General features: G+C 43.2%; 1 protein-coding gene across 1 annotated transcript in view; it reads right to left on the reverse strand.

Annotated features, from left to right (window-relative positions):
• Positions 1–7,325: 7,325 nt before the first annotated feature.
• Positions 7,326–27,413, reverse strand: part of TENM2 (teneurin transmembrane protein 2) — a 602,965-nt gene continuing 582,877 nt past the window's right edge. The window contains exons 27-32 of the mRNA XM_056502736.1: positions 23,547–23,722; positions 21,762–21,997; positions 16,503–16,799; positions 13,376–14,990; positions 10,614–10,744; positions 7,326–9,226 (exon numbers count right to left, since the gene is read on the reverse strand). Of these exons, the coding sequence (XP_056358711.1) occupies positions 8,465–9,226; positions 10,614–10,744; positions 13,376–14,990; positions 16,503–16,799; positions 21,762–21,997; positions 23,547–23,722 (3,217 nt within the window). The 3' untranslated portion in view covers positions 7,326–8,464. The remainder of the gene's footprint in view (positions 9,227–10,613; positions 10,745–13,375; positions 14,991–16,502; positions 16,800–21,761; positions 21,998–23,546; positions 23,723–27,413) is intronic.

The following is a 27,413-nucleotide window of genomic DNA, read 5'->3' on the forward strand; positions in this document are numbered from 1 at the left end:
CACCGCGGCAGCGCCAAGGAGCGGCTCCGCGCCGGGCTGGGGACAGCTGGTGGCACTGAATGGCCCTGAGGGGACAGCGGCCACCGTCCCTCCACGTGGGAGGCGCCGGCCGAGGGACACCGGGCTGTTCGTGAGCAGCTGGGACAGGAGCCAGGTGCCCCGGCAGTCTGTCCTGTTACCCCGGCAGTCTGTCCTGCTGTCCCGGCAGTCTGTCCTGTTGCTTTGGCAGTCTGTTCCGCTGCCCCGGCAGTCTGTCCCGCTGTCCCGGCGGTGTGTCCTGTTACCCCGGCAGTCTGTCCTGCTGCCCCGGCAGTCTGTCCCGCTGCCCCGGCAGTCTGTCCCGCTGTCCCGGCGGTGTGTCCTGTTACCCCGGCAGTCTGTCCAGGGGCCGCCAGGGGCCGGCACAGGCTCTTGCCCTCCGTGGGTGCCCCGGGAGTCGGTGGAGCAGGGTCCGGTCAGGAGCAGCAAAAGGAGCACGGACATCCATCCCTGTGAGCTGGGGGCAGAGCCGAGGGAGCCGGCTGATGGCACTGCCGGGCTGTTGGGCTGGCTGATGGCACTGCTGGGCTGTTCCCTGCTGGCTGATGGCACTGCCGGGCTGTTCCGTGCTGGCTGATGGCACTGCCGGGCTGTTCCCTGCTGGCTGATGGCACTGCCGGCTGATGAGCTGGCTGATGGCACTGCCGGGCTGTTCCGTGCTGGCTGATGGCACTGCTGGGCTGTTCCCTGCTGGCTGATGGCACTGCCGGGCTGTTCCGTGCTGGCTGATGGCACTGCTGGGCTGTTCCCTGCTGGCTGATGGCACTGCTGGGCTGTTGGGCTGGCTGATGGCACTGCTGGGCTGATGAGCTGGCTGATGGCACTGCCGGGCTGTTGAGGTGGCTGATGGCACTGCTGGGCTGTTCCCTGCTGGCTGATGGCACTGCCGGGCTGTTGGGCTGGCTGATGGCACTGCCGGGCTGTTCCCTGCTGGCTTGGAAGTGCCTTGGAAACTGGGGGAGTTTTGAGGCAGAGCAGCTGATAAACCAGAGCATCTCCTGCCATCCAGGGGCACAGGCTGGAGGAAGGGGCTGGTGGGAGCCTCATGAGGATCAGCAAAAGGAAATCAAAGTCCTGCACCTGCAGAGGAACGACCCCAAGCACCAGTATGAGCTGCAGGCCACCCAGGTGTAACAAAGCTTTCCAGAAAAAGACCTGGGGGACAACGAGTTGATCCAGAGACAGCAATATGTTTTTGTGGCAGAGCAAGCCAGCAACACCTTGGGCTGGATTTGGCAGGGCATCAGCAAAGGGCTGAGGAGGATCCTTCCCCTCTGCTCAGCTCCAGCGAGGCGTGGTTGGAGTGCTGAGCCTGGTTCTCAGTGACCCTGTACAAGACAGACACAGATTGCTGGCCAGAGCCCAGCAAAGGGCAGGGAGATGGTGAAAGGACAGGAGCATCTGAAATCAGGGAGCTGAGCTGCTCAGCCCAGGGAGGAGGTGGCTCAGGGGTGATGGAATCATTGTGTTTGAGTGTCTGAAGGGAGGAGTGATGACGAGAGCCAGGATTGTCTCAGTGATGCCCACTGACAGGGCAAAGGAAAAGGCAAAGGAAGAAATACAGAGAGTTCTTCATAAACATAAGAAATACTAATTTTGGTGTGAGGCTGACTGAGCACTGAATAGGTTGCTGTTGCCAACCTTGAAGATACTCATATCTCAGCTGGACATGCTCTTAACATGGGGTTATCCTCACCTGGGACACTCTGGAACCAAAGAAAGAACTGGACTCCAAGGCCTCCAGCAGCCTCCACCCACACCAATCCCTGCTTTTCAATAAGGGCCCTGTGCTAAGTGTGAAAACTCTCCTCTCATGTGCTTTGTCCCAAGGTTTTAATTACCTGCCTTCCCCACCTGGGCAGAGACCAAGGCCTTGAGATGGGGCTGTTTTCTAAAAGATCACTCAGACTTCAGGAATCAGGTTTTCATCTCTACAGAGAACTTCTGACAGATGAAAAAGTCTGATTTATCAAGTAGAGCCTATTGAGTCAGTGACTATTGCCAACAACTAAAAATGAGATAGCTGCATTACTGATTTATAGCACTAATGTTTCTTAATATTTTACTTTCATTTATGTGATGGTTGCAGCTAGTGGAGTTTGAGGACAGAGAGGTATTTCACACAGTCACAAGGCCTGGGTTTTAGCAGCATAGTCAGTGGTACAGCCTGGAGTCCTGCTGGCTGATTTTCCTTTTGTATGCAGCCACCAAATTAGACTAAAGCCTGCCAAAAGCTGTCATCTAAAGATGAAAAACTTCTGTAAATAGAGTTTCTCCAATAGCAATGCTGCTGAGCTGCTGTAGCAGAGCACAGACAGCATTACAGAGCACTGCCTGCCACCTTCTGTACTCATGATGGCTTAACTGCCACTTCCATTGAAAATCCTATTTGTTAAGGATTTATAAATTGGCTGCATTCATTTTCTTGTCTGAAAGTTGGCACACAGCTCTCTCCCGTGGTGTTTTTACCACATTTTACTTTATTGCTTGCTTTTTTTGTCCCTCTACTTGGCTCAGAAGTAGTTTGACTGTAAAGATCCTCCTATGATGCTACACAATTATTTTAACAAACAAGGAAATGAGGGGAAGACTAACCTGTGACATTAGATGTGTGTTTTGAAGAGCAACACCCCATTCCTGCTGCAGGAGGTGTGGGGAAGCCTGGGCAGGGCTGGTGGCTGCTGCTGAGCTCCAGGTGATCTGGAGTGAGTGCAGGGCATCTGCTGGGCACTGACCCTTGCCCCTGGTGCAAACCCCACATTCAGCAGGTTAGAAGAGACTCCTGGGGCTGGTGGTGGAGAAGGCTGGGCAGCCTGCAGGGTGCTGGCAGGCAGACCCTAAACTGGGTGTGGGAGAGGCTGCCAGGGTCCAGTCCTTGCCTTCCCTGGTTGTTTTGCTGCTGCTGGTCAGGCTGCATGCCTGCCTTGGGTACCTGAGCACATCACACAAGTGCCTCCACCTCTGTGTTTTTGCTTATTTTTGGTGATTGTGGTGGGGAGGCTGAGCTGACACAGTGATCTGTCAGATTAAAATTACCAATTTAACCCCTGAGCATGATGGCCCCATTGTGAGAGTGCTGCAAAGCATTCTGTGATGACTTCTGTGTGACCCAGTCTTGGCTGCTTGTTAAATGCCACTTGCTCTTCCCAGCAGCTCAGGTAATCACCTGCCAGGTATTGCTGGTGTAGACAGACACAGCTCATGACCACAACTCCAGCTGTGCCCAGCACTGCTCTGCTGGGTTAGGCAGAAGCAGAAAAGGCTTTATCAACACAGGGGAGTTGCTGCTTTGACACTGGCAATGCTATTTGCCTTCCTAGAGCTCTTAGTCATGCTCAGAAATTGTATATAACTGTGCTCACTGGGGAGATGACAGACATACAGGGGGAGGGAGACAGAATTGTTCTGCTATTATTGACCTAACCAAGCAGTTACAGCATACAATATATGTCTGTATATTGGTACAACCAACAGCAGAGCCTTCAGAGACAGACCCTGCCCAGTGGAGCCACCTGCCCATGCTCCTTCACTATTTTCTGTGTGCTGAAAGTGGCTCTAAGGCTCTGAGATCTTGCTGCCAATTCAGAGATGTGCAGACTAGAACATCTTTTGCAGCTGTGTCAGCATCTATGGTGGATGTTGACCCTCTTCTGTGGCACAGCCCTTAGAACTGGGTGCCACAGAGGTGAAGTGAGTTTGGTTTCAGAGGAGTGACAGGTTTCAAATGCAGTCAGTACTGTTTAAACTAAGCAAACCTTGAAAACAAGGAACTTCTATGCTGCAAGCTGTATTGGGAGAGGATGGGAAGGACCTTTTTGCAGAAAAGTGCAGAGGCAGCTCAGGACAGAGAGGTCCTGGTACCTATTCATTACACCTGCCTTAATTTGTAAGGCAAAATCCCCATGCTGAACTAAATCACAGTTCAAAGGTCACCTGAGTTTATGACTGACCTTCTCTTAGGGGTTCTTATGTAAGATCACCAGATGAGCACAGGACAGTACAATTCAGTGACTGAAACTTTACCTTTGGAGCTTCTTAGGGCTGTACCCTCAAGGCTGTGTGTTGAACATACTCCCATGTTTTATCATTATTGAGTGCTTATTTGAGAGCTGTTGTGAGACTGTTGTCAAAAGGGTGAACCTTACAGAAATTACAGCACAAAGCAGTTAATGCAAATCATTCAATGGCATTCAATCCTGGTGTGGTTTTCTTGGTCTCTTAAACAGGAAATGATTAACAGACATGAAGAGCCTTGGAAGGCAGTGTCATGGTCATGTTCAGGGCAGGTGAGGGATATCTGTCTCTTCTGTTCTTACAGCAATGATGAGCCTGGACTACATGAAGATCAGGGACGTGGCTTACAGAGGCAGAATGATGTTGGCACAGTCTTTTCTATCAGGAAAGTTCTGAGAGGCTGCATTTCCCAAGGAATGGGAGGTGAAAACTGAAAGTGCCAGAGTCAGGTTCCCACGCAGGTTTCAGTCTGGCTCTGAGAGTGTGTGCTCTTGTGTTAGCCACTGAACAACAAAAAGAAAAAAAAAAAAAGAAAAAAAACTAAACCAACCAAACAAAAAAGCCGAAATGCTTCCTTCCCTTTACTTATTCCCTTGAGAGTACTGTGGATCCACTGGTGTGGCCCAGCTTCAGGAGGAATGTCTGTATGCCTTAATCTGGGAGACACAAACTCTAAAAGAAGGCTGGCAGGGCACTGCTGGGGACTGGTGTGGGCAAGGCAGTGCCAAGAGGCCAAGGCTGGTACCTCTGGGTGTCTCATGGGCAGAACTGCCATCATGTGGCCAAAGTGCCACAGGTGCCACCTCGAGAGGCAAAACCCCTGTGGTGGTGAGGAGCAGGGTGTGCTGAGACACGTGCCTGCACACACAGCCAGTCCACTCTTTGGGAAAAGTCAGGAAATCAAACAGGGGTTTTTTTCCAAGCTGAAATGCAAAGTTATAAATACTAAATTCCTTCAGTTACAGCAATCCAATAGGGAAAAAAAAGGAAATGTACTCTAATGCTGATTTTCCATCTGCTTTTAGCATCAAGCAGAAGCCTATTCTTGGATTCCTGCTCTCTCTGCAAACAACTCAGCTTGCACTCAAGTGAATTGGGAGGTCAAACCCATGTTCATGGTACTTAGGCTGGCCTGAGCTCGTGCTCTGTGCCTTCCCACAGCCAGGAGTGCTTTTCAGGCCAGGTCCTTTGGTGGGTGCCCTCGCTCTGTCCTGGTCACAGTGCTACTGGGGACACAGACACAATGTCTCTTACAGCCACCACTTAACTACTCCCTCATAAGAAGAATCCAGTTCATGTCTCCTTGGCAGTGCTTTAGGTTAAGCATCTATTCCATATGGAAAAATGTAGCAAGGAAAAGCAAGAGCTTTGAGAGGAATGGGGGATACCAGTTTGAAGTGAGGAAGGGGAAGTTTGTGGAAAGAAAAAGGGAAAAACAGACACTTCAAGAAACGGGAAACCCAGATGGTGCCACAAGAGAGTTGGCCATGGCCACAACAGTCCAGTTGTCTCCCTCATTTGTTAAGGAAAACTCTTTAGAAGTGGCTCTACCAGTCAGCTGCTTTTTCTAGGCATGAGAGAATTTAGCTCTTTTGTCATAATTACAAAAATACAGCGATTCTTCCAATCTCTTTGGTGCACCACACAAAGTTCTCTAAGTCATGGACACAGTGCAGTTTACTTGCCAAAAGGACAGGCTGGGTAGTCCATGCAGATGGGAGTGAGGCTGGGGGTCTGGATGGGAACATGGGGACACTGAAGTGCCAGAGCTGAGGGGCAGAGCTGGGAATGACCTCAGTCAGGTCCAGCACAATGCTAAGCTGGGCCTAATGCTCAGGTGTATTGCTGGGGCTTTCCACACAACCTGTGCTGAGCTGCACACTGCCTTTGGAAACCAGAGCCAGCCCTGGATCAATGATCTCTGGTGAGAATTTAGCACCATCCTGATGGTGTATGTTAGTTCCAAAGGAGCTGAGTAGGGAGTGCATCCCCTGAAATTTGTTACATCTCCTCTGATAGTTATCAGTATTCAAAGGATGCTTCCCTTTTAGCTTAACTGAATTCCCTTTTGAAGTAGCAGAATCTCCAGTTCTGAAGGGTTTCAGCTTTAGAAGAATGGTAACAGAATGAAGGACACTGGGGACTGTGCAACTTCAACCCTCTCATTTCAACCCTCTCAAACTGCAAGAAAAATTCTATCCCAAAAAATGAGCTAAGCATCTTACCAGGACAGGGCCAGGTAATCCAGACAAACTGCAATAATGCAAAGTGTATCTACTTTGTGATTTCATGTTTTATTCCCCCATCAAAAAACCCCACTTCCATAAGAGATTTCAGTTGTAAAGCACAAAATAATAATGTAACAGGAGTCCAAGTCCTTCAGCAAAGAACTCTTGCAGTGATGGACAATCAGGACTTCACCTGAAGATGCAGCCAGACTTCCTCTTCAGAGGATGAGTAGCAGGGCTGGGGGTGCCCACGGGGTGCACATGTAGGTGCAACTCCTGCTCAGAGCAGGGTGGCTCTCATTGCACAGAGAAATTAGACGTGCTTTGTGAGTGCTCCAGGTGTTGCATCACAGGCACTGAACTGTTTGGCTTTAAAAATGCCCTGGAGTGAATTTATGCCCATAATCAACTCGAGCATCTCTGTTGCTATCATGAATCATTAAAAACCTCATTTGCAACCCCAAAAGCAAAACTGTTCTCAAAATTAAGTAGAGCTCCCCAGCTCCATCCTTAAATGAGATAAAAGCTGCAGGACTCTGGGTGATGGATGGCTCCCTTTTATCATCACCAGGAGTGACTGTTTGCTTAGGAGAGGGTCTTTGATCTTACCTCCTGCTTTTCAATGTGGCAGAAATAAGCAATCTCCCAAAGAAGACTGATTTCATGGAGACTTCCTGGCTCACAGCACAGCCTTGCATGTTCCATTTAATATTATGTTACTACATTTTCAAACTGTTTAGAGGTTACTTCAGTGCAATTAAACTAATTCCAGAATTGAAACACAGCAGTTTGAGAGCTGCTAGTTGTGAGGTGCAGAGAGGGCATTTCTAAAGCATTTACCAATTTTCTCTTTTGTCCTAAGCAGATTTTTGGGTGATGTGTGTGCAGGACTTTGCTTGCCCAGAGATCAAAGGATCAGGCCCCTGCAGGATCCGTGGAACTATAGGAAGTCATTTCCACATACAAAATGCTTTGTGCATTAGAAATAGCCAGGCAAGAATTCTTTTTACAAGATTTCGCAATGGAAGACAACTTATTCACAGGAGTTTTAGAGACTTTATTTATGTATAAACAATTTAAACACTTTGCCATAAATTATCTTTGCCTGTCTCTAGTCTTTGCTTAGCAGCAAATTAAAATTAATATAAAAACTCAATGAACAATTCATACATGTATATTACAAAAAAGTTCTTGTACCAAAGTTCTTATTAGACTTTTTTCTTTTTTTTTCTTTTTTTAATTTTTTTTTTTTTTTTTTGTGGTGACTGTAATGTGATTGTCTCAGTTTCTCGACCAAACAAACACACTAATAATTTTTAAATCTGAAACAGTGATTGTGCCTTCTGGCTGATGTATGTACAGGGTGATCTGACGTGGTGCCCATTTGCAATAGTGTAACACAATGCCCACAGCTCTACTGGAACTGATACCAACAAACTACTGAATCTAAACAGACTACACCCTGTAACTGTGTTATACTGTCCACAATGGAAATCTTCAAAGACAAACAGAGTATGAAATTTATCTGTAGTGATTTATAGCCACCATTTTGAATGTAACTTTACACTCTGCCCTCTTTGAATAAGTTAAGCTTCAGGCCAGACAAGTGGAGGGTCAGAGTGCAAGTGTGGTTTTGTTACTTTTAAATATATTTTCCTTTCCTATTTCCAGTGCGCTCTCACTTGCATTTCATTTGTCCTCCAGTTGCTACACACAAATCACCCCAAAGTCATGTTTTAAATGCATCTGTATTTTGCTTTAAATGAAAACCTCTTGGATATTTATCAAACAAGCAGTCTGAATCATCTGTGTTTCATCAGCTGGTTAGTGAAAGTGGCCCACTTGGATTTCTTAGTTTGCTCACGTGTGAATGGAGTGAGGTAATACAATACGAGGCCTTCTTTTTGTTTCTCTTTAGACCCAGAACAAGTGGGTAATATTTCAGGGGTACTTTTTAATTTGTACGGTTAAGAGTTTTCAGTCTGGCTTTAGTCCACTTCAGGATGTGGTTTTTAATCTCTTGAACAGTAGCATTTAACTCAAAAAATATGAGCTTTTTTGCCACTTACTATCCCAGAGTAGCTCAGCCTAGTGCCCCCATTTAGGTCTTCATCTCCTTAGGAGAGGAGATAACAGTTACGACTACTGATTCATCCAGCAAAGGATGACAGCAGGTTAATTTGTTACCTCTTTCCCATTTCATTCTGTCTTAAAAACTGGATGTTGCTGCTACTGTCTGCTAGCTCTGGGTACTGCTCCACGGGCAGGACATAGTATCCCTCGTACCCTTGGACCCTTCCCGTGCTGAGGAGCTGCTGCCTCTCTCCGTCCGTCCACAGGCGGCTGCCCTCGCGTCCGTCCCGCGCCCGCTGCTGCTCCTTGGCCCAGGCTGCGGCCAGGGCTCGCTGCCTGGCCTGCTCCAGCACCCTGGCCTTCTCCTCGTCCAGCGCCTCGGCGCTCAGCCCGTAGCGGATGTTGATCAGCAGGCTGGAGTGCTGGAACTCCACGTTGGTAAACCTTCGAGTCCTGCCGCTGGCCAGCAGCGTGGGCTGGGACACGGTGACGTTGACGCCGCTGTCCAGGACCTTCCTGCCGCTGCTCATGGCCAGGGTGAGCAGGTCGCCGTCGGCCGAGCCCACCTTCACGAAGTAGTGGGTGTCCCTGCCCTCGATGCTGTAGTGCATCTTCTCCAGGTAGTGAGCGCCGTTCAGCACAGAGGCGATTTTCCTGCTGTCGTCTGTGGCTATGCTGGAAACGCCGGTGGTGACACGGCCTTCCTTCACGGCAAACATGATTCCCTTTCCCACGATGGGAGTGCTTGTGGCAAACCAGTGGCCTGCTTTCTCTCTAACTTTGGCATGTAGTCTTTTAGAAATGACCTGTCCCTCCAGAGCCATGAAAGCCTGGTTGTGTCGTTCCGTCGTCTGCTGCACTCCTGTAATTAGCTGGGGAAAGCAAAACAAAACAAAACAAAAAACACCAAAGAAGATGCAGATCTGAACATACTCATTTCAGAGACCAATAATGGTCTTTGCTTTGCTTTTTTTAAAGGAAAGACATGCAGAGAAAAATTCTATGCTACAAAAGACCACCCTCAGTTATCCATCCTCTCATCCATCCATCATCCGTCCATCCATCCTTCCATCATCCATCCATCCATCCATCCATCCATCCATCCATCCATCCATCCATCATTCCATCCATCCATCCATCCATCCATCCATCCATTCCCCATCCATCCATCCATCCATCCATCCATCCATCCATTTATATCTTGCTCAGAATCAGGTAAATACTCATTCAGCAAATTATTTTGCCATTTGTAAGATCAAATAAAGTACTTCTCATCACTCTCTGTAGCATATATGCACCACACATTTCAATTTTGGCCAATCATATAATCATATAATGCCCAGTAGAAGAATAAGAAAGACCCAAGTCTAGCACAATTTTAACCAGAGCTGAAAACAAACAGAATCAATGTATTAAAAGGTGGCATTTAACTTGTGGACACTTTTCCCCAGAGATTTCCAGTATATATAACTAAAATGCTTATGAATACAAGTTTTTTTGAAAATAAATGAAATTTGGGCCCAAAAGCACCAAAGCAATTCCTGAAGAGGGGGTTGAGACTCTCAAATTACTTAGAAGCCTGAGAAAGTGGTATGTTTAGGTTTATCTGATGATTTCTATTGTATTACCACAAAGATGAAGAAAGCCTAGCAAAAAGTATTTCAGAATACTCTTTGGTTTGGAATTGGCCTAGTACTCTTCTGAAGTTTATTAAATGGGTTGGAATTTATTATAAAAGTTAAACACATATACTGTCGTCCATCCTTAACTTTAAATTAAGTATGAATGCTGTAAATGAAGTTACATGGAGTAGCAAATCAAAACTCTAGTTAGAAGAATGACAAATCATGGTAAGAAAACCTTGTACAGGGTGAGAAGTAGAACCATTTTTTACCAGCAAAACAATACTAACCTAAGTTTATTGCAACACATTATTAGGATGGTTTTACCAAAGGTACAACACATGATAAATTACCCTGACAAAGTCTCCCTTTGTCATTGCTAATCAAGTTAATCGAGTTACAACTTGTTAATCAAGGAATAACTCAATAAAAGACAAACTAATGACACTGTAATTATGATAACAACGAAGGCTGGCAAGAAAGGCATATGTTCATTAGTATAAAATGTAGCTATACTCACTTCACTTTACACTGAATTAAGTGCTTGGCCTTCTGCTGTAACTACAGAAGAGCCAGTGATTCTATCCACAGAGTGGGGCAAATTTATCCCAAAAGGTAATTTAATCTTTCTGCCTACCTGTCCATTTTCACATGCTTGACTCTCAGACAGCTCATATGGTGGTGACACAAAGTACATTTTTGCTCTAGGGAAACCAGGAATGATGTTGCTAAGCTGAAATCCAAACATCACCAACCAGCTCTTGACATCTAAAAAACAAAAAGAAAGCAGCTAAGTCAGAAACACATGTGCTAACAAACAGACAAAATAAAAAAAAAAAAATTAGGAAATCCATCTCTGACACCCTTAATTTCAAGTCGCAAATCAAGTCACAATTAATATTTTACTGTGGAACTTTACAGAACTGTAGCGATCACCATGAACAGGCACAGGAAAAACTGTGTTAAATTTACCCTAAATAATTCATCAGGGATATACCAGCTCTTTCTTGTCCATTAGAGCACATGAATTATCCAAATATTTTATAGCATACAGTACTTGTTCCATCTCTAACACCTTCTGATGTGGCTATTATTTGTAACCTATAAACTGTATTGTATAATGACATTTTATTAGGTTAACACTCTAAAAACATCTGCAAAGTCCTTTGGGGAAAGACATGGCTTCTCTTCTATGTCCTACTTCTATCAGCTATCTCAGGGGGCTCCATTAAATGCAGTGAGAAGCTAGATTTGTAAATCAGATGTCTAAATTTAGGCACCAAGAATATCCTCCTCATCCCTCCAGGGAAAGTAGGAGCTGTGTGGGAGGGTTACAGCTCAGCTCTGAGGTGAGCCTCAGCAAGTTCCAGGTGTGGTTTCAACCATGAAAACTCTGTCCTCAGTTGTAGCTGTAAAAGCTAAGTAACTAGGTTAATAACAGTAATTCTCACTCAGCAGGTATTAAGAACTAATTATGTATTTTAGTTATCAAAATGATAAGTCTCTTAACAAAAAAGAGTCCATGACTCCATTTTACATTTCCTGTTCCCTGAATTAATGATAATTTTTGCTTAAAAATCTCTCCTGTCTATCCCAGTGACCATCTCTCCTCACTTGCCTACACTGGCTCCTGATGCTGCCATTACCACTTCTGTGAGCTGAGCTGTTGCAAAGCCTGTTTCCCCCAAAAATGTATTTTTTCTTAGCCTTTCTGACTCTAAGTAGTAAAATGCTCTGCCTCTATGAGGTATCTGCATCCATCTCCCATCACACAATGCCTACTGTATTTTTCCTGAACCTTTGGCTCAGCACAGGGCTTCTGCTCCTTATAAGGGTTCCATTTTATTTTGTGGTAAAATGGTATCTCCTGAACAATTCACTTCAGCTGCTCTAATTCCACAGAAACCAGAGAAGGACCTATATACAAAACAGTTACTATTTTGCTGAGTTAATGTGCTTTGCAGTACTGAACTTGCTACAGGAATTTGTTTTCAGCAAAACCTGTGAATAAAGCAGTATCAGGGGTTAACAGTAAGAATGGACTAGGGGGGAGGGACTTTGGTGGGATTTTTTTGTTCTCTTTTTTTTTAAACTATGACAACAAAGGTGCCACCATAATCACTTCTTGTCAAAGATAATCTGTTTAGTCCTACAGCAACAAATATTTGCACCACAGATAAAGATTTTTTACAGACTACAAGATGTGCGTCGTCCCTGAATGCAATTTATCTTACTAGATTTCATCCAGTGGATGGATAAATTAAATAAATACAATTTCAGAATGTAGCAAAACACAGTAAGATGATGTTGAAAATCAAAATCTAATGGTGGTGGATGAAAATAGGACTTTTGTTGAATTTAGGACAACGAGGTAATTTTAGTCATCAGTATTTTCACACTATTAGGTACAAATCACATTATCTCCTAATTGCAAAGTAGCTCCTCTAGAACCTGTGGTGTCTTACACCTACTATTAGGCTGCAATGTACTAATGAAACTTGCTACGATTTTCTTTGAAGGAAATGCACACTTTTCTTGAAATTCAAATTAGTGCTAAAATTAAGATCGCTCCTTTTTAAAAATGGTATCACTACTCTAATTATTGTATACTGCATATTCAATTCTGAAAAAAAAAGCTTTTCCTGAAGACATATTAATTACCTTTTCTTTTAGAAACTGCCAACAGCTAGTTCAAGTACTGTGTGATGTTACTAAGCGAAAAAAAATTATTCCTAATTAAAAAGGGTTACAAGTTTTACCCAGTTCTAACATATGTGATCAAAACTACTTTTGTTTCTGGGCTCTACACAATCCATAACATTTACAGGATGAAATAATCTTAAAAAACATCAAGGATTTAATTTTAAAAACTAAAGACTGTTTGCATATTAAAAGTTAAATGGGAAAAAGGGGTCTAATTAAATCCATTCTTGGTGTTAAATCATAATGAGCCCATGGACTCAGTCAGTAGTTAATTTTGAAAGTAGCCCTGAAAGAAAGAGATCTGAGCAGTTCTGGTTTGTGATTCTGAACTAAACTACCAGTGATTCCTATATATGACTTCACTTTCCTTGATACAGAACTGGAAGGAGCACTTCTTTACACACTACTAGTTCAATAGGAAGCCTACTATGGCTGTGCTGAAATTTTATATTCAGGCAAACTTATCTTTATTTTTTCCCTCCATAATTCATCACAGATTTTCACTTAGAGCCCTTAATTCTGGGAAGAGCAGTACGAAGGAATCAGAAATATCAGTTCTCTTCATAGCGGAAAGAGGAAAATGGCCCAAACTTGATGTGAGTATTGACCAAAGGGCTCATAAGGAGAAGCTGGATTTCTTTCCAAATCAGCTTCCAAGCAGTAGTCTTATGTGTTATAAATGTGAAGAAGTCTCACCTGTTACATAATTCTTTAGATCCAGTTCATTGCTGAGAGGGTTGTTACTCTTGAACATGTACAGATTGAAAGGAGCAGGTTCTTTGCCAATATTTTTCCACATGGTGTAATCAGGAGATGTCCAGCGCCCAGCCAGAACATCGTAGTCCCTTTGGGTAAAATGCACGAGTTTGGTTAAAGGATCATACAGCCCTCCATGGAACCCAATGACCAGCTGGAAATCTGGGTTAGAGTCGTAATAGATCTCCCCATAGGCCGTGTACTGGAGCTGTTTGATCATCAGCCCATTGATGCTGAACACAGCTAACGGAGTGCCTGTGTTATCAGAGGCCACGTAATACTCTTCCCCGCTGCTGCTCTCCATTGCAAAGAGGTGGCCTTGCAGATCGTAGTACAAAGAGGTAATTTCGGAGTTGGAATGATTGTAGACGTGAGTTACCCTTGTTGGATTGTGAAGATCAGCATAAAAGTACTGCAGATGATGCCCCAGGTTGGTCTTGCAGGAAGCCCTTCGGCCCAGTCCGTCGTAGCGGTACTGAACGCTCCACCCGTTTGCTTTGTTGTAGGCTCTTGTCAGGAGCCCTTTGGAGTTGTACTCAAACACATCTGCACCCCGCTGCCACAGGAAGCCGTCGTCATCGATCTTGTACGGGATGTCGCCCAGGCGCGTGATCCTGTCCCTGAGGTCGTAGCGCAGCGGCATCAGCCGCACGCTGTTCCCAGGATTCAGCAGGTGGAGGTTCCCGTTCAGGTCGTAGCTGTAGCGCCAGGTGGGCCTGTCATTGACTGCCACGCTCTGCAGCTGCCCATCTCCGTCGTAGTCATAGGTGTACTTGGTCGTGTTGGCGTAGGGGCCGAGTTTGAGCTCTCTTTTGGTCACCCTTCCCATGCTGTCGTACTGCACCGTCATCCAGTACATCAGCGACCGGAACATTTCGTACTGCACTTCCTTGATGCGCCCGTGGGTGTCAAAGTGCTTGCTCAGCGTCATAACTGCCGTGGTGATAATCTGGTTTATATCATAATAAATAACTCCAAATTTGCCAAAATGCTCTACTTTGCCAGAAATCTCATCATAACGGTAAAGGTCAACTGGAAGAGGTGTCTCACTTATGATGGGTTTGATGCTTGCGATTCGGAAGCTGTTGTCATGATATGTATAATCAAACCTTGCATTGACCATTCCTTCTTCAGAGAACCTGTAGATTTGTTTGTCAACAAGAGGACCAATTTTCCGATAGCGAATCGTACAAGAAAATCCTCCACTTTGCAAATTCACCATTTTTAGGACACCTGTAGTCTCATCGTATCCAAAAGTAACCGCCGTGCTGTCATAAACAATTTCAGACAGCTTGGATAACTTCCCATACTTGTAGAAGACCTGTCGGCCGGTACCTAAAAACGATGTTTTCAGAATCCTCCCGTCATCGCTGTAATCAAAGATGACGGAGGCGTTGCTTTCGGGGGGGTTGTAGATGTTCCTGATGTAGCCCACAGAGGTGTGAGTGGACATGCTGTGCCGAGCCACGCTGGGCATGGTGACGGCGTGCAGGCGGTCCGAGGAGTCGTACTCGAAGATGTACTGCCGCTGGCTCTGCAGCAGCAGCACCATCGACTGCAGGGGACACAACAACAAACCGTTACCAGCTATCAGCCTGTGGCCCGAGAGAGGCAGCTGAAGAAAAGTTTACTGGAGAGGCACTAATGTTAAATGAGTACAAAGAGAATCAGATACATTAGCCAGGGGCACAGAGCTGCTCAGGAATATTGTCAGGTTGTCAGATGAGAGGATCTGCTCCTTGGAAATCAATATGCTGGCGCTCCAGAGAAAGTGTAGGTTAGCAACCTGTGAGCTGTCCTCCCTGTAGGAGGACTTTTTGTTTTTATTTACCTTTTTTTTTTTTTTTTTGCTGGGGGATGCAGAGGAGTTAGATAAATGACTTGATTTATCTTTCTGCCAGCAGTTGTAATTCACAACTGTTACTGTGAAATATGTGAGAAACTAAGCAGAGAACGTCAGCTCTGGTTTACTTAGAACAAGAAGAAGGGAAATGGAAAACAATGTGCAGTTTTGCAGTATTTAAGACACTTTTATGACTGAAGTGTGCTAATTAGGCTAAGTAAAAATGCACTACCATACTTTCATTTAATAAGTAACAATTAGAGACAAATTACCTGTTTCCATATGAACATTTTCCCAGGTTTAGTCATGCATTTTTGGGTTTAATTAAGTGTAATTCATTGTCTTAATTTATTGCCATTCTATGGCAGGAAAATATCAAAAGACAGAAACCATGAACAAAATACTTCTGATTAAGAATTAGTCATATTCATTTGACTAATTGAAAAATAAGGAATTTTGAGACAGGTGTCACTGCCCGAGGTGTCTCCTTAGATTGAGATCAGCTCAGGAGGACATGCAGGTGGTCTGGAACCCAGCTCTTTCCGATGCCTGCCGATGAGAGACTGCAGGAGGCTGTTCTTAGAGATTTTCATGTTTATAGTTTTTTATCTCAGGATTGCTTTGCCCAGCTAACAACGGTCTGCTTGCCAGACATCCAGGGCAGAATCTGTCTGGCAGAGGCAGGACTTATCTTTTTGTACTCTAAATTACGTACTAGGTATTTACAACTGATTCCCAATACACTTCAATCTTATAACATGGTCCAGCTTTGTCCCCATCCAATCAAAGGATGCCAAGGTGGCACTCTGACATGGATGGCATGGAGAAGAAAGAGGAAGAAGCATAGCATGCCCCAAGTCCTCCATCTTGACCTCAAACCCCTTAATATAAACATTTATAAAAATTCGCTTTTCTATCTTTTAACAGTCTAATTTATAGTCTATTTGTTTTTTGTGACTTGTAATTCTTCCTGCAATGTTGGCAAATTTCTCCAGGGACCCAAGCCCAGCCCTCAGGACCCCTGGGCACCATGCCAGGGTCTCTGACTCCCCTGCCAGGGGGGTCTAGAAGCACCCAGGGAAGCCACGGGAATACCCTGTACTCCAACACAGGGACAGTTAACAGCTGGGACACATCAAATCTTAGCTAGTTTGTGTGTGTGATTCACACATCATGAAGCCCAACAGAGCTGTGTGTCCTCACAAAGGACACGACACCACCTACGTTTTCCAGGTAGGTGTAGCTCCACACTTTGCCGTCGGCGAACATGCGCGACACGATCCTGCCCTGCTTGTCGATGTCGGTCCTCTCGCTCATGGCCCCGCGCTGCAGCCCGGCCAGGCGCCCGTTGGGGAAATAGGAGACGTTGACAGCAGCCAGGCCGCTGCTGGGCAGCCACAGGAAGGGCCGGCCCAGCTGGTCGTAGATGATGCGCAGCGTGAACTTGCGGTGGTCGTCGTAGATCTTCTCCGTGCGGATGTTGCGGTCGTAGTCGATGGACAGCAAGTTCCTGCCGTGCACCTGCGGGGGAAGGAGGCTGCGCTCAGGGCGGGCTGGCTCGCCGTCCCTCTGGGGCTACAGCAGGAAATGGGATGCCCAACAGGGAAACCCCTTGTGAAAAGTGTGGGGTTCCTGTTAATGGGCTTTGCTTTCTACATTGTAGTGTACTCAAATAATTTTGAGTCTTACTGGGGCATTTCCTATCTCACTGCAATATGAGAGATGATATCCTACAGTAAAAAGCTTCCATTATGGTCAGAGCAGACAGACATTCTGCACACCTAGGACTGAAAGTGCAGAGAAACAAATTATTTTGCATGAAATATTTTTCTACTTATTCTATTTTTCTACTTTCTACTATTTCTCTTTTATATTTGCACTTCCACCATAATTTTTTTCCTTTTTCCCTACAATCACTCTAAGAACAACAGAAGAAATTTTTTTGTCTTTTTAGCCACTTGCCTTCTATAATTGCTTAGAACTATTGTAACTGCTTAGAATTCATTCATTTACTGCATTCTTCATTTACTTTCCAAATATTCAATAGTTCCTTCATTTGGGATGGGTTTAAAAATCCTGATCATACAGGCTGGGAAAGTTGGACTTCTAGTGTTGAAAGCAAAAGTGCTAAATAATTAGGTTAAATATTTTTCCCCCTTCCCTCTTTTTTTTTTTTTTTTTTTTTTAATTATAATTTTTATTCAAAGTAGACCATGAAGTGTTTCAGTGCCAATTTATTTATTTGTTTATTTTAAATAAAAGAGCAAAACAGAGGAAAAGGAGAATAAGAATGCCAAATTGGGAGGTTTCTAGTGAGAGTGCTATAATGAGAGATACATAAAGATATTCCCTGGGAGGTAAGGCATAGAATTCAGGCTAATGGTGTAATCTGATAAAGATTCTTAAGTAATTTAATTGTAGATGCATCATTAATAAAGTAGAAGTTTTTAAATTAGGTATAATTTCAGAGCAATGACTGCTTAAAAAGTATTCATCAATTTCTGGGAATTTGTTCTTTAGCTTATATTTTACAGTGGCTTTGATAACGCAATGTTTCCTCTTATCCAAAATTAAACTGTACATCAAACAATATGTAAATTAACACTGAGCCTTTCTTGAGGACATAAAAGTTATTCTGAGATATATTCACTGGCAGGGGTAAACCCAATTCCCACCCCAACCAACGCAGTAGAAATTCAGTTATACAGACACATTTAAAATTAATACAGTTTTGTGTTTGTAAAGAAATAATTATTTCAAATTATCGCTCATTATCCTAATTTTTTCCATTAATGAAATTAATATCTTTAACAGTTTGCATTTCCTCAGTGGGCAATTACTAGGAAAAAAAAAAGCTCTTTTCTGTAGGTTTTCCCAAAGGTTATCCCAGCAACAACTTGCCCTGCAATTCACAGAGAAGACGGAGTATTTTTCTTAGAACACCTTGGGGCAAAACAAGTAATATTCTGCTCTCCCATTGCAATGAAAATAAAGCCAGGGAAGCCACACTCAACATCAGTAGTTTCTCAACTAGTTATTCCTGCTTTGTAGGATCAACCTTGATGGCAGAGACATTAAAAAACCCTTTTCATCAGCAGAAGAGAGCTTTGACTGCTCAAAAACATTTACCTATAGAATTAAAGGGTTAGTGTATGACTGAAATAGCCAAATTTCTTAAGGGTGAGCAGATTTTCTGAAAAGAAAAAGAAAAGTCTTTCAGAAAGATTATGAACTGAATTTTAGCTTTGGGGGTTTTATTTGTTTTGGTTTTTTGTAACTTCTGAAGCTTCATAAATCAGTCAGGACTTATGGGTTTTGTTTCCTCCATTACAGTAACTGCAATAGCAATCTATCTGAATGAAGGAAAGTCTGACTCCAGGTATCTTCTCTTCTCTCAATAACAGTTATTTGGTTTTGCCATAGAAAACAAAATTAGTAGGGTTTCAAAAATGATTACACACACAAGAGCTATGCACACATGCCAACATCACTTGGAGATACACACATGAACATCACCTGCTTGGATAATTCAGTGCCTTCATTTGCCTTTGTAAAATAAGTAAAACCTGAGACTGTAATTGCAGTAACATATTAATTATACAGAAACCCAAACAAGGTGTCTAATTCCCACCCTTCCTGGGAGCTGTCACAAGGATCATGACTGCAGATTACTTGACAAACCCCTTCTCTTTTGCTCACTACCCATGTGCACATCTGGTTTTCCCTCAGCTGAAGTGGCTGTAGGGATGAGTCCTTTGTGCCTTGGAAAGGTCTGGCCACAGCAATCACTCACATGATGCTGCACCATAAACCTCTTCAGACAGGAATCTTATCAGGACTTTATTTGAAATCACAGCAAGACACTGACTGTGTGGTGCATCAAACAGCAGCAGACAGTGAGTGGGTAAGATGAAGGTGAAGTGCAGCTCCTTTCTCAGGTTCATGAGATGTGCCCAGGCAGGTGTGCAGATTCACACGTGTGGCTGGGATGTGCCTGCAGTGCAGATGGGCAGAGTCTGGGCTCAGGCAGCACCCCTGTGTGAGGACACATAAAATCAGCCCACACTTTGGGTTGGAAGGGATCTCTGAATCACCCAGTACAACCCCTCTGCACTGAGCAGGGACATCTTCAACTGGAACAGGCTGTGCAGAGCCCTGCCAACCTCACCTTCAATGCTTCCAGGAATGGAGCATCTACCACTGCTTTGGGCAGCCTGTGCCAGTGCCTCACCACATCACCACAAAAAACTTCTGTATAACTGCTTTAAATCTACCCTCTTTTAGATAAAGCTGCCACACCTTGTCCTATCACAACAGACCCTAAAAAAATGTCTGTCTCCATCTTTTTTATGAGCCCCCTTTCACTTCTGAAGCACAATGGCAAGGGCTCCAGCAGATATTGCTCAGAGTACTGTGAGTGAAGTCCTCAGCTAAGGGGTCAGTCCCAAAGAATGCCCACCCCTCCACTCACTGGTTGTGAGCTGGGGCTCCAGGAGGTGGCCCTGGTGCTCTGTCAGCTCTGCAGCAGTGCCCTGCTCTGTGTCACTATGTGCCACAGCTGCCCCTGCCTGCACCTGCTCCCCACAGCGTTCCAGCACACTTGCTCTGCTTCCTTCACTAAACAATTCATAAAGATGAATTAGAATAAATGAGATGCAAATAAATTCTATGCTTTCTCCCTCATTTTCAAATTTCATTTTCAGTCCACTCAACCTGTGATAATCTCATAGTGATTTTCATTTAAAAGAGCTAAATGGATATGTGATTATTGTTACAGGAACTAACACCAGACAATTAAATGCTGAGGTGTTGCTAGATAAAGCATTGTTTTGATTTGGATAAACATGATGCAAGAAAACCTATCTCATGCAATGTTTCGGCACTAAGATGTGTTCAGCTAATTACCACAAGTATGTCTATTAAATTTTTAGCATTGAGAGTTAGGATTACTGCAATTTCATTTCAGCATCCTATTTATTTTTATTTTGAACAACACCTAGTCAAAATACAGAGCTGATCTATTTTCCACTTCCAGTCAACTGCTGCAGGTCAACACATCAAAAATCAATTACACAGCCATGAAGTTTAGTCATTAAGGATTAGCTGCTAATCTCATTCAATTTTTTTTTGTCTAACCTTTCTGCTTTCCCCAATAAGTACATTCTGAACATCTGTGAGAATAAGGGAAGACTTGTTAACTCAACACTGGGAATTATAATGCTAAGAATAGGAAAATATAAAAAATTAACATCCAAGTCTTTTTTTTTTTTTTTTTTTTTTGTAAATCACAACATAATTGCTTACATATATTGCATTTACTATGTTACCCTGAACACATTGAACTGTATCTTGTGTTCAGTGATGTTGCAAAAATTGCTAAAAGAATGAGGACTTGATTAGCACTACATTTGTCTTCTGCCCAGTATCTCAAATCCTTTCCAAAACTGCACATACTGAAGTAGTCCAGTCAAAAAAATCAGTGAAAATCAGGCCAGCAAATCACAGGATGGGATTAATCCAGCTGCAGCAGATCTTTAATTTGGCAGGGGATGGATTACATGACCTGACTGTCTGCCTTATCCTGTGCTTATGATTTTGTAATTATGGCAATTATTTTCCAATTGTGCCATTTGGGAAAGGGAATAAACACAACATGCCTGTCTCAGTGAGTCTGTAGGGGGATTTTACAGCAGCAGAATGCTGCAGTTGTGTTTGCTCCCCAGCAGCAGCTGGGCTAAGTCTGCCCTGGCAGTTTTACAAGTGGTGAGTGCTCAGATTCTCAGCCCCTTGAGAGGCAGAGTGTTTTGCAGCAACAGGGCAATGAAGCTGGGAGAGGCTCTAGAAGATATCTTTTGAGGAGTGGCTGAGGGGATTGGGGTGTTTAATCTAAAGAAAAGTTGGTTTGAGGAGACCTAATTGCTCTCTACAAGTTCCTGAAAGGAGTTAGCAAGTTGGGGGTCAGTCTCTTCTGCTACATCTCAAACGAAAGGACAAGAGGAAATTGCCTGAAGTTGCACCAGGGGAGGTTCAGATTAGAAATTTGAACAACTTTTTTCACTGAAAGAGTGTTCATGCATTGGAATAAGTTGCCCAGGAATGTGGTGGAGTGACCATGTTCAAGGTGGATGTGTTCAAGAGGCATTGGGATATGGCATTTGGGGATATGGTTTATGGTGGGGCTGGGGTAACGACTGGATTAAATTATCTTGAAGGTCTCTTCCAACTGATGATTCTGTGATTCTGTAATATTCTAGGTATTTTTACCAATCTCTTTTGGAATACTTTTAGTAATGAAGCTCTATAGCTGATTCCAGCAGGTGATCCCATGCAGCCAACTGTGCTCTCCAAACAGTGTGACACCAAAGACAATCCCAGAGTTTTACATTTTAACAGGTAAAAGTATTATTCTTCAAAATAAAAAAAAATAAATATTTTCTGCCCAAAGAGGAAAAGGTGGTTATTGTAACAACAGGTTCTACTTACCCTGAGCTTTCTTCCAAACACCGTCACTTTGCCTTTAATCTGCTCCTTCCTCAGGCGCCATTCAATTGAGTTTAAACCATTTTCCATGGGTAGAGAAATATTACATCGTCCTATGGTGGGAGTCACAGTCCCAGCCAGGACATGAGGTTCGCTGTGAAAGCTAATGCTCATGCCATTGGCATACATCACTCTCAAAGTACCATTATTACAGAGCTGGTAGCTGTTCCTCACTTGATCTACAGCAATAATGAAAAGAAAATAATTTAGCTACTCCAGTCATAAAGAAAACATATAGCTTAATTTGATTGGTTTTTTATTGCACTCCTGTTGATGTTAAATGAAGTCAGCCTGCAATTACCATTTACGTGGTACTATGGTGGAAATTACAGATGTTACTGATTCATGTAAAGAACAGTAGTGTAACAGTGAGCCTGCAGAGAGATACTGTGTTTATTTCATTATGTTTTCCCTTCAGTCTTAATTCTGAATCAAAATGCACAGTGATATGTGTTGAACCACGTAATTTATTTCTGATATGAACAAAAACTCCTGAAAACTGAACTGCTGGATAAACAACAAAGCATTAGACTCCAGGACAAAAAGAAAAAGAAGATGATTTCTGGACTCTTTATAAGTAGGAAGAAGTAAGTGCCTCTTCTTTTTTGTTTCCCTCTGTTTAAAAACTGTCTCCAAGCAGAGGCCTTGTACAGAATTAGAGCGTGGCTTTAAATCCTCAAGGTGTGAGGCTCCAGCAGTGCAAGCTGGCAGCTACAGTGGTTCCCTCTCCTGCCTCCCCAGCAGAACCACACTGGCCTGATGTGCACACCCGGCCTCTGTTGGGCAAGAGCTGAAGAAACAACCCTGTGCTTCTCTGGCCATGCAGCTCTGCAGCTGTTTGACATAGCCCAGGCCCCTCTCAGCCAGGATGGAGTGCCAGAGTGTGCAGCTGTCAGCAGCATATCAATATTTGCCTGACAGAAGGACAGCATCTACGTAATTAATCATCTGGTATAAGAGAAATTAAGTCTTTGTAACCAGAGCTGTCATGGTATAATAGTCTATAAATGTTGACATTTATGTCAGGAGGAGACTATTGTTTGATGATGATATTCTCATTCCAGTGACATTATATCTTAATTAAAAAGCCCCATCACTCACCAAATCCCTTTCAGTCTGTCTTTGATAACTGACTTCACTCCATCAGATACAATGCCTGGGCGGTGCTGGAATGCTCTACACAAACTCAGCCTGTGTTGCTGCTGCCTCCTGCCACACTGGGGGCTGTAACACTGTTCTTGGAAGGGCCATCTCTGGCACCACACCATCCACTGCACTGATTACACTGATTACATTAATTACACTACACTGTAATTAATGCCAGTGTATAAACTTAGAAGATTTTTTCTGCTAGAAGGCTTCCTCTGAGCCTCTCCAGAAGGATCTCCCCCAGCAGCCATACCCAGCAATCAGGTTGCATCTCTGTGGCACAGAAGTCAGAACCAATTTGCAGGGAAATATAGAGAAATATGCAAGCGGGTGAAGTGACCCTGACCCAGGAGGCAGTGGCAGGACTAACTTTCCCCAGCAGATAGTGACCATTTGTACTTGACACAAAGCAAGACTGCAAAATGGCTCTTACCTGTCCTGAAGACCTGTCATTTTAGGAATAAGCTTTATGGGAGTTTTTCTTGCTCATAAATGTACTAATGATACAAACTGTTAGTGAATTGCTTTCTCAGGATGTGTGTGTGGTTAGGAGGTGTGCTCAGAAGTGTGCTTTGGTACCTTGAACAACTGTATAGGAAGCCTCCACAGAGGAGAGATTTGTGATGACCGTGACATCGTCATCCCGATTAGAATTCTCAATGTCGATGGTAATGGACTTTTCCATTTCCCGATGAAGGCTAGTTACCACTCCAGTGGGACGTGTTACATTGGTCAGACGCCCTTCATGATCATAGCTAATAGAAAAGTTAGTGAGAGCAAAAAAGCATGAGGATATATGTTCATTTCAATACCCAATGTATTAATAATGCACCACATTTGTGCAAAAAACCCAGACTGAAACAGATTTTCAAGAACATCCTGGCCATATCTATTTCTCTGTTCTTGAAAGAGTCTATAATGATGAATGGTATTTTTTAGATACTGATCTCAACTACATGGGTGCAAATCCAGGCTAGCATATTTTAAATTAATAAATTAATCAAATTATTATGAATATATGGAGTGATATTTGGCTCAAACAATTATAACCAGTAAATTAGTCTGCATTTTAATAGTTGCATTTCACTCTAAGGAAGTGGACTTCTGATGGACTCTGCAACAAACAATTGCATAAACTGCACATTTGATTTTGAATACTTAGTGGAAACTAAGTATGGTCTTGAGTGACATATCAAGGAATAAACTTGCCATAAAGTATTAAAAAAGACATCATCTTGACAACATAATAATTTCATTTAGATCTTATCTGTGGTATTGAACTACATTTTGGGGTCAGTATTTTGGCTCATAAAGATGAAAGATGAAAAGCACAGGATAGAGGTTGGAGTTGCACAAAGGGCAGCAGTCAGCACTCAGAATAGACCTTAGAAAATGAGTTAAATGCTCCACAGGCATAAAGATTAAAAAAAAAAAAAAAAAAAAAAAAAAAAAAGAAAAGAAAAGGAAAGAAAATAAAGACTTTCCATGATTTTATTTGGTTAAATTTTTTTAGAGGTATATAGCCTGAGGAGGGGGGAAAGAAGGAATGCTGCTGGAAATCAAATCAAACCCTTTCCCCCTTTCCTGCAGTGTGCTCTAGCTGTGTGCATACGTTTGCTAAAGAAGCAATGCCTTGGATCTTAGAGGTGAGAAAAGGGGACCTGAAATAAAATCAGCATTCCAGTCTGACACTCTGCTCGCTGCAATTCTCTACTCGTGCAAGTCTCTCACCCAGCCGCTACCAAAGCACGCGTGCCTCTAGAGAGCAGAAAGGCAAGAAAAAATGTCCTGTGTAGAGAAAGGGAAAAGTTTAGGTGGAGGTTGAAACCAACTGGTCATCCTTGGAATGTAGAGATGCAGGGAGCAGGAAGCCTGGAAGAGAACTGGTAAATCCATTGCACTGCCTGAGAGTAACAGAAGAGAAGAGGAGCACATTTAGTATCATGGAGCTAGCTCAGTTCATTGCAGGTTGTGGTTAGCTGTAAAGATGAAAAAAAAATCAGAGCTTTCAACATGGCTTTACAATTAAAACACTCAGAAACCTCAGACTAGGCCACCTGAACTGTACAGTATAGCTAAAAAAATTAAGACACAGATTGGCTCCTCAGTTAAAACGAACAAAATACATGATTTTGAAATCCATTGCAAATGGTTGCACCCATTCAACTGAATATTGGGAAAGAAGGAAAAAAGCACCTGTGGAGCAACAAGCCTTACCAGAACCAATGGAAGTATTAGGCAAAGAAGGAAATCAATAAAACAAAGCATCATGCGACCTAAAAGGGACCAATAATACATTGTGTTCATTTAAGTAGTTCAGGATCAAAAAAAGATTAAGCAGTATAACTTTTCTCAATATATCCACAAGTTTCTCTCCACAGATACATATATATTTATATACAGATATATAATATCAGCGAGATACTAAAAAAAAGATAATATGTTGAGATAATCCATGAGAGTGGGTTTAGTTAAGTCTTTAAAAATTTCTTCACAAAAAAAATCGAAAAGCGCTCCAAAAGAATAGCTAAAGGAATAACTTGATCCAGCCAAGCATCTGTCTTTCAGGGGGTAAGAAAAAGGACAAAAAATGGACAATTTCAAAAACCTTAAAGGTTAATAAGGCCCCTTAAGAGTCCGTATGTAGTGTGCTTCATGGTCAGCAGAGTGATGAAGAGAACACTTGGATGTCAAATCTTACAGCACAGAAAATGTTATTTAGGACAAACTAGAAAAAAACTATGAGTATCTCCAGTGTGACTCTGCAGCACTCGGTGAACTTCCAAAAAAACGGCTGGTGAAATTCCCCATCAGCAAATGTATTTTAGGCAATGCAAATGAGACATTAATTTAAACTCCTCATTCACATTGCTGGGTTTTTAATTAACCTAGGAAAAATTCCTGGGGATTGCTGTGGGCTACTCACTGGAAATCTCTATTCAAAGTGTAAGGGCAGTTTAAAAAGTAAATATGGATGTGGATGTACAGAGATTGAAGCAGAAAAATGAAAATATTTTAGTGCCATTTCAAGAAATGATTGTTTTACCCCTGCCATGGGATGTGTTCCTCAGTGCTGGCCATAGCTTAGAAAACAGCAACATTTGAGATTAAAAGGGTTTATAAGCAAGTGGTGGATACACTTAGCAAAATACATACAAGAGTACCCTCCTTGAAGATCTACAGACCATTTAGATTATGAGTTAGATACATAAAAAATTCACTGCCTAAATGATATATACACAGTGTGATACCAATATATAAAGAAGGCATTTCTACTTTGTCCATTGCATCAAAATAAAATCTTATTTTAAAAATACCTTAAAGGTAAGAATTTTAAAATTAATATAACAGGAACCTTTTATGTACCACAAAATTTAAATGACATATTCCTGAAGCTTTTTTAAAAATTTATGTATTATGTGAGAGCGAGTGCTCAATGGAATACAACACCCAGATATTTGAATAATAAGAATAAACTATATACAAATTAAATTATCATGTACTTCTATATGTCATGAACCCAGGTCTAATAAAGTAAAAAACTAAAATTTACTATGAAAAATATATTAATTGACCTGGTGTCTTCTTCAGAAGCAGTCTCTACCTATTGCAGTCTGTGACACAGCATCACCCTGGACGAATCAGGTCTGATAAGACAAACTTGACATTTTCAAATGAGGTGGGCTCTGAGTACACTGAAATTCCTGAGCTTTTTTTTACTGACTTCAGTTAGAGTAAGGCTTCATCCCAAATCTTTCTCCTAATAAAATTACAAGGGCAAACAACCTTTCTTTATCTCAGTACCTTAAAAACCAAGAAACAACAGCATCTCCCCACTGCTACCTCACCAGCTCTTTACTGACTGTGCCCAAGACCCCCCTGCCAGCAGCAAAGGTTTCCCAGGACAGCTCTGGGTGACACCAGGCACAAAGCTGGTGGCTGTCTCTGCCAGCCTGGTAGCTCTGAGCTGCCCATGGCCACACCTATAGCTCAGCCTGTAGGACACAGCTCAGCACTCAGCACCTTCTCAGGTAGCTGCAAGCACCTGTGCATCCTTCAGTGGGCTTGTGACAGTGCCCTGGGGGCTGCTGGCCCGTGGCCCCTACTGTGGCACCTCTGCTCCTTGGGCAGTTTTAATGACCAGCATCTCAGGTTTGAGTCATGCTCCCGACAGCTCGTGGGTGCAGCAGGAAGGACAGAGCCATATCCAGTACTGCAGAGAGGAGGAACAGCAGCTTCTGACTTAACACAGAGCTGGGCAAGCCACAGATCCACACACATTTACATACATCCCTGTTTTCTCTCCCTTTTAAAACCGATTCAAGAAAAAACCAGCAGCATTCTCTCAGGATGCTCCCTAGACCAAGATGAATACCACTGGGAACTGCTTCAAAGATCTGTGCTTCATGCCCAAGCCGAGCTTAAATTACCCCATGTGAGCCTGCT

Source organism: Oenanthe melanoleuca, chromosome 13 (assembly GCF_029582105.1).
Source record: "Oenanthe melanoleuca isolate GR-GAL-2019-014 chromosome 13, OMel1.0, whole genome shotgun sequence".
Taxonomy (NCBI): domain Eukaryota; kingdom Metazoa; phylum Chordata; class Aves; order Passeriformes; family Muscicapidae; genus Oenanthe; species Oenanthe melanoleuca.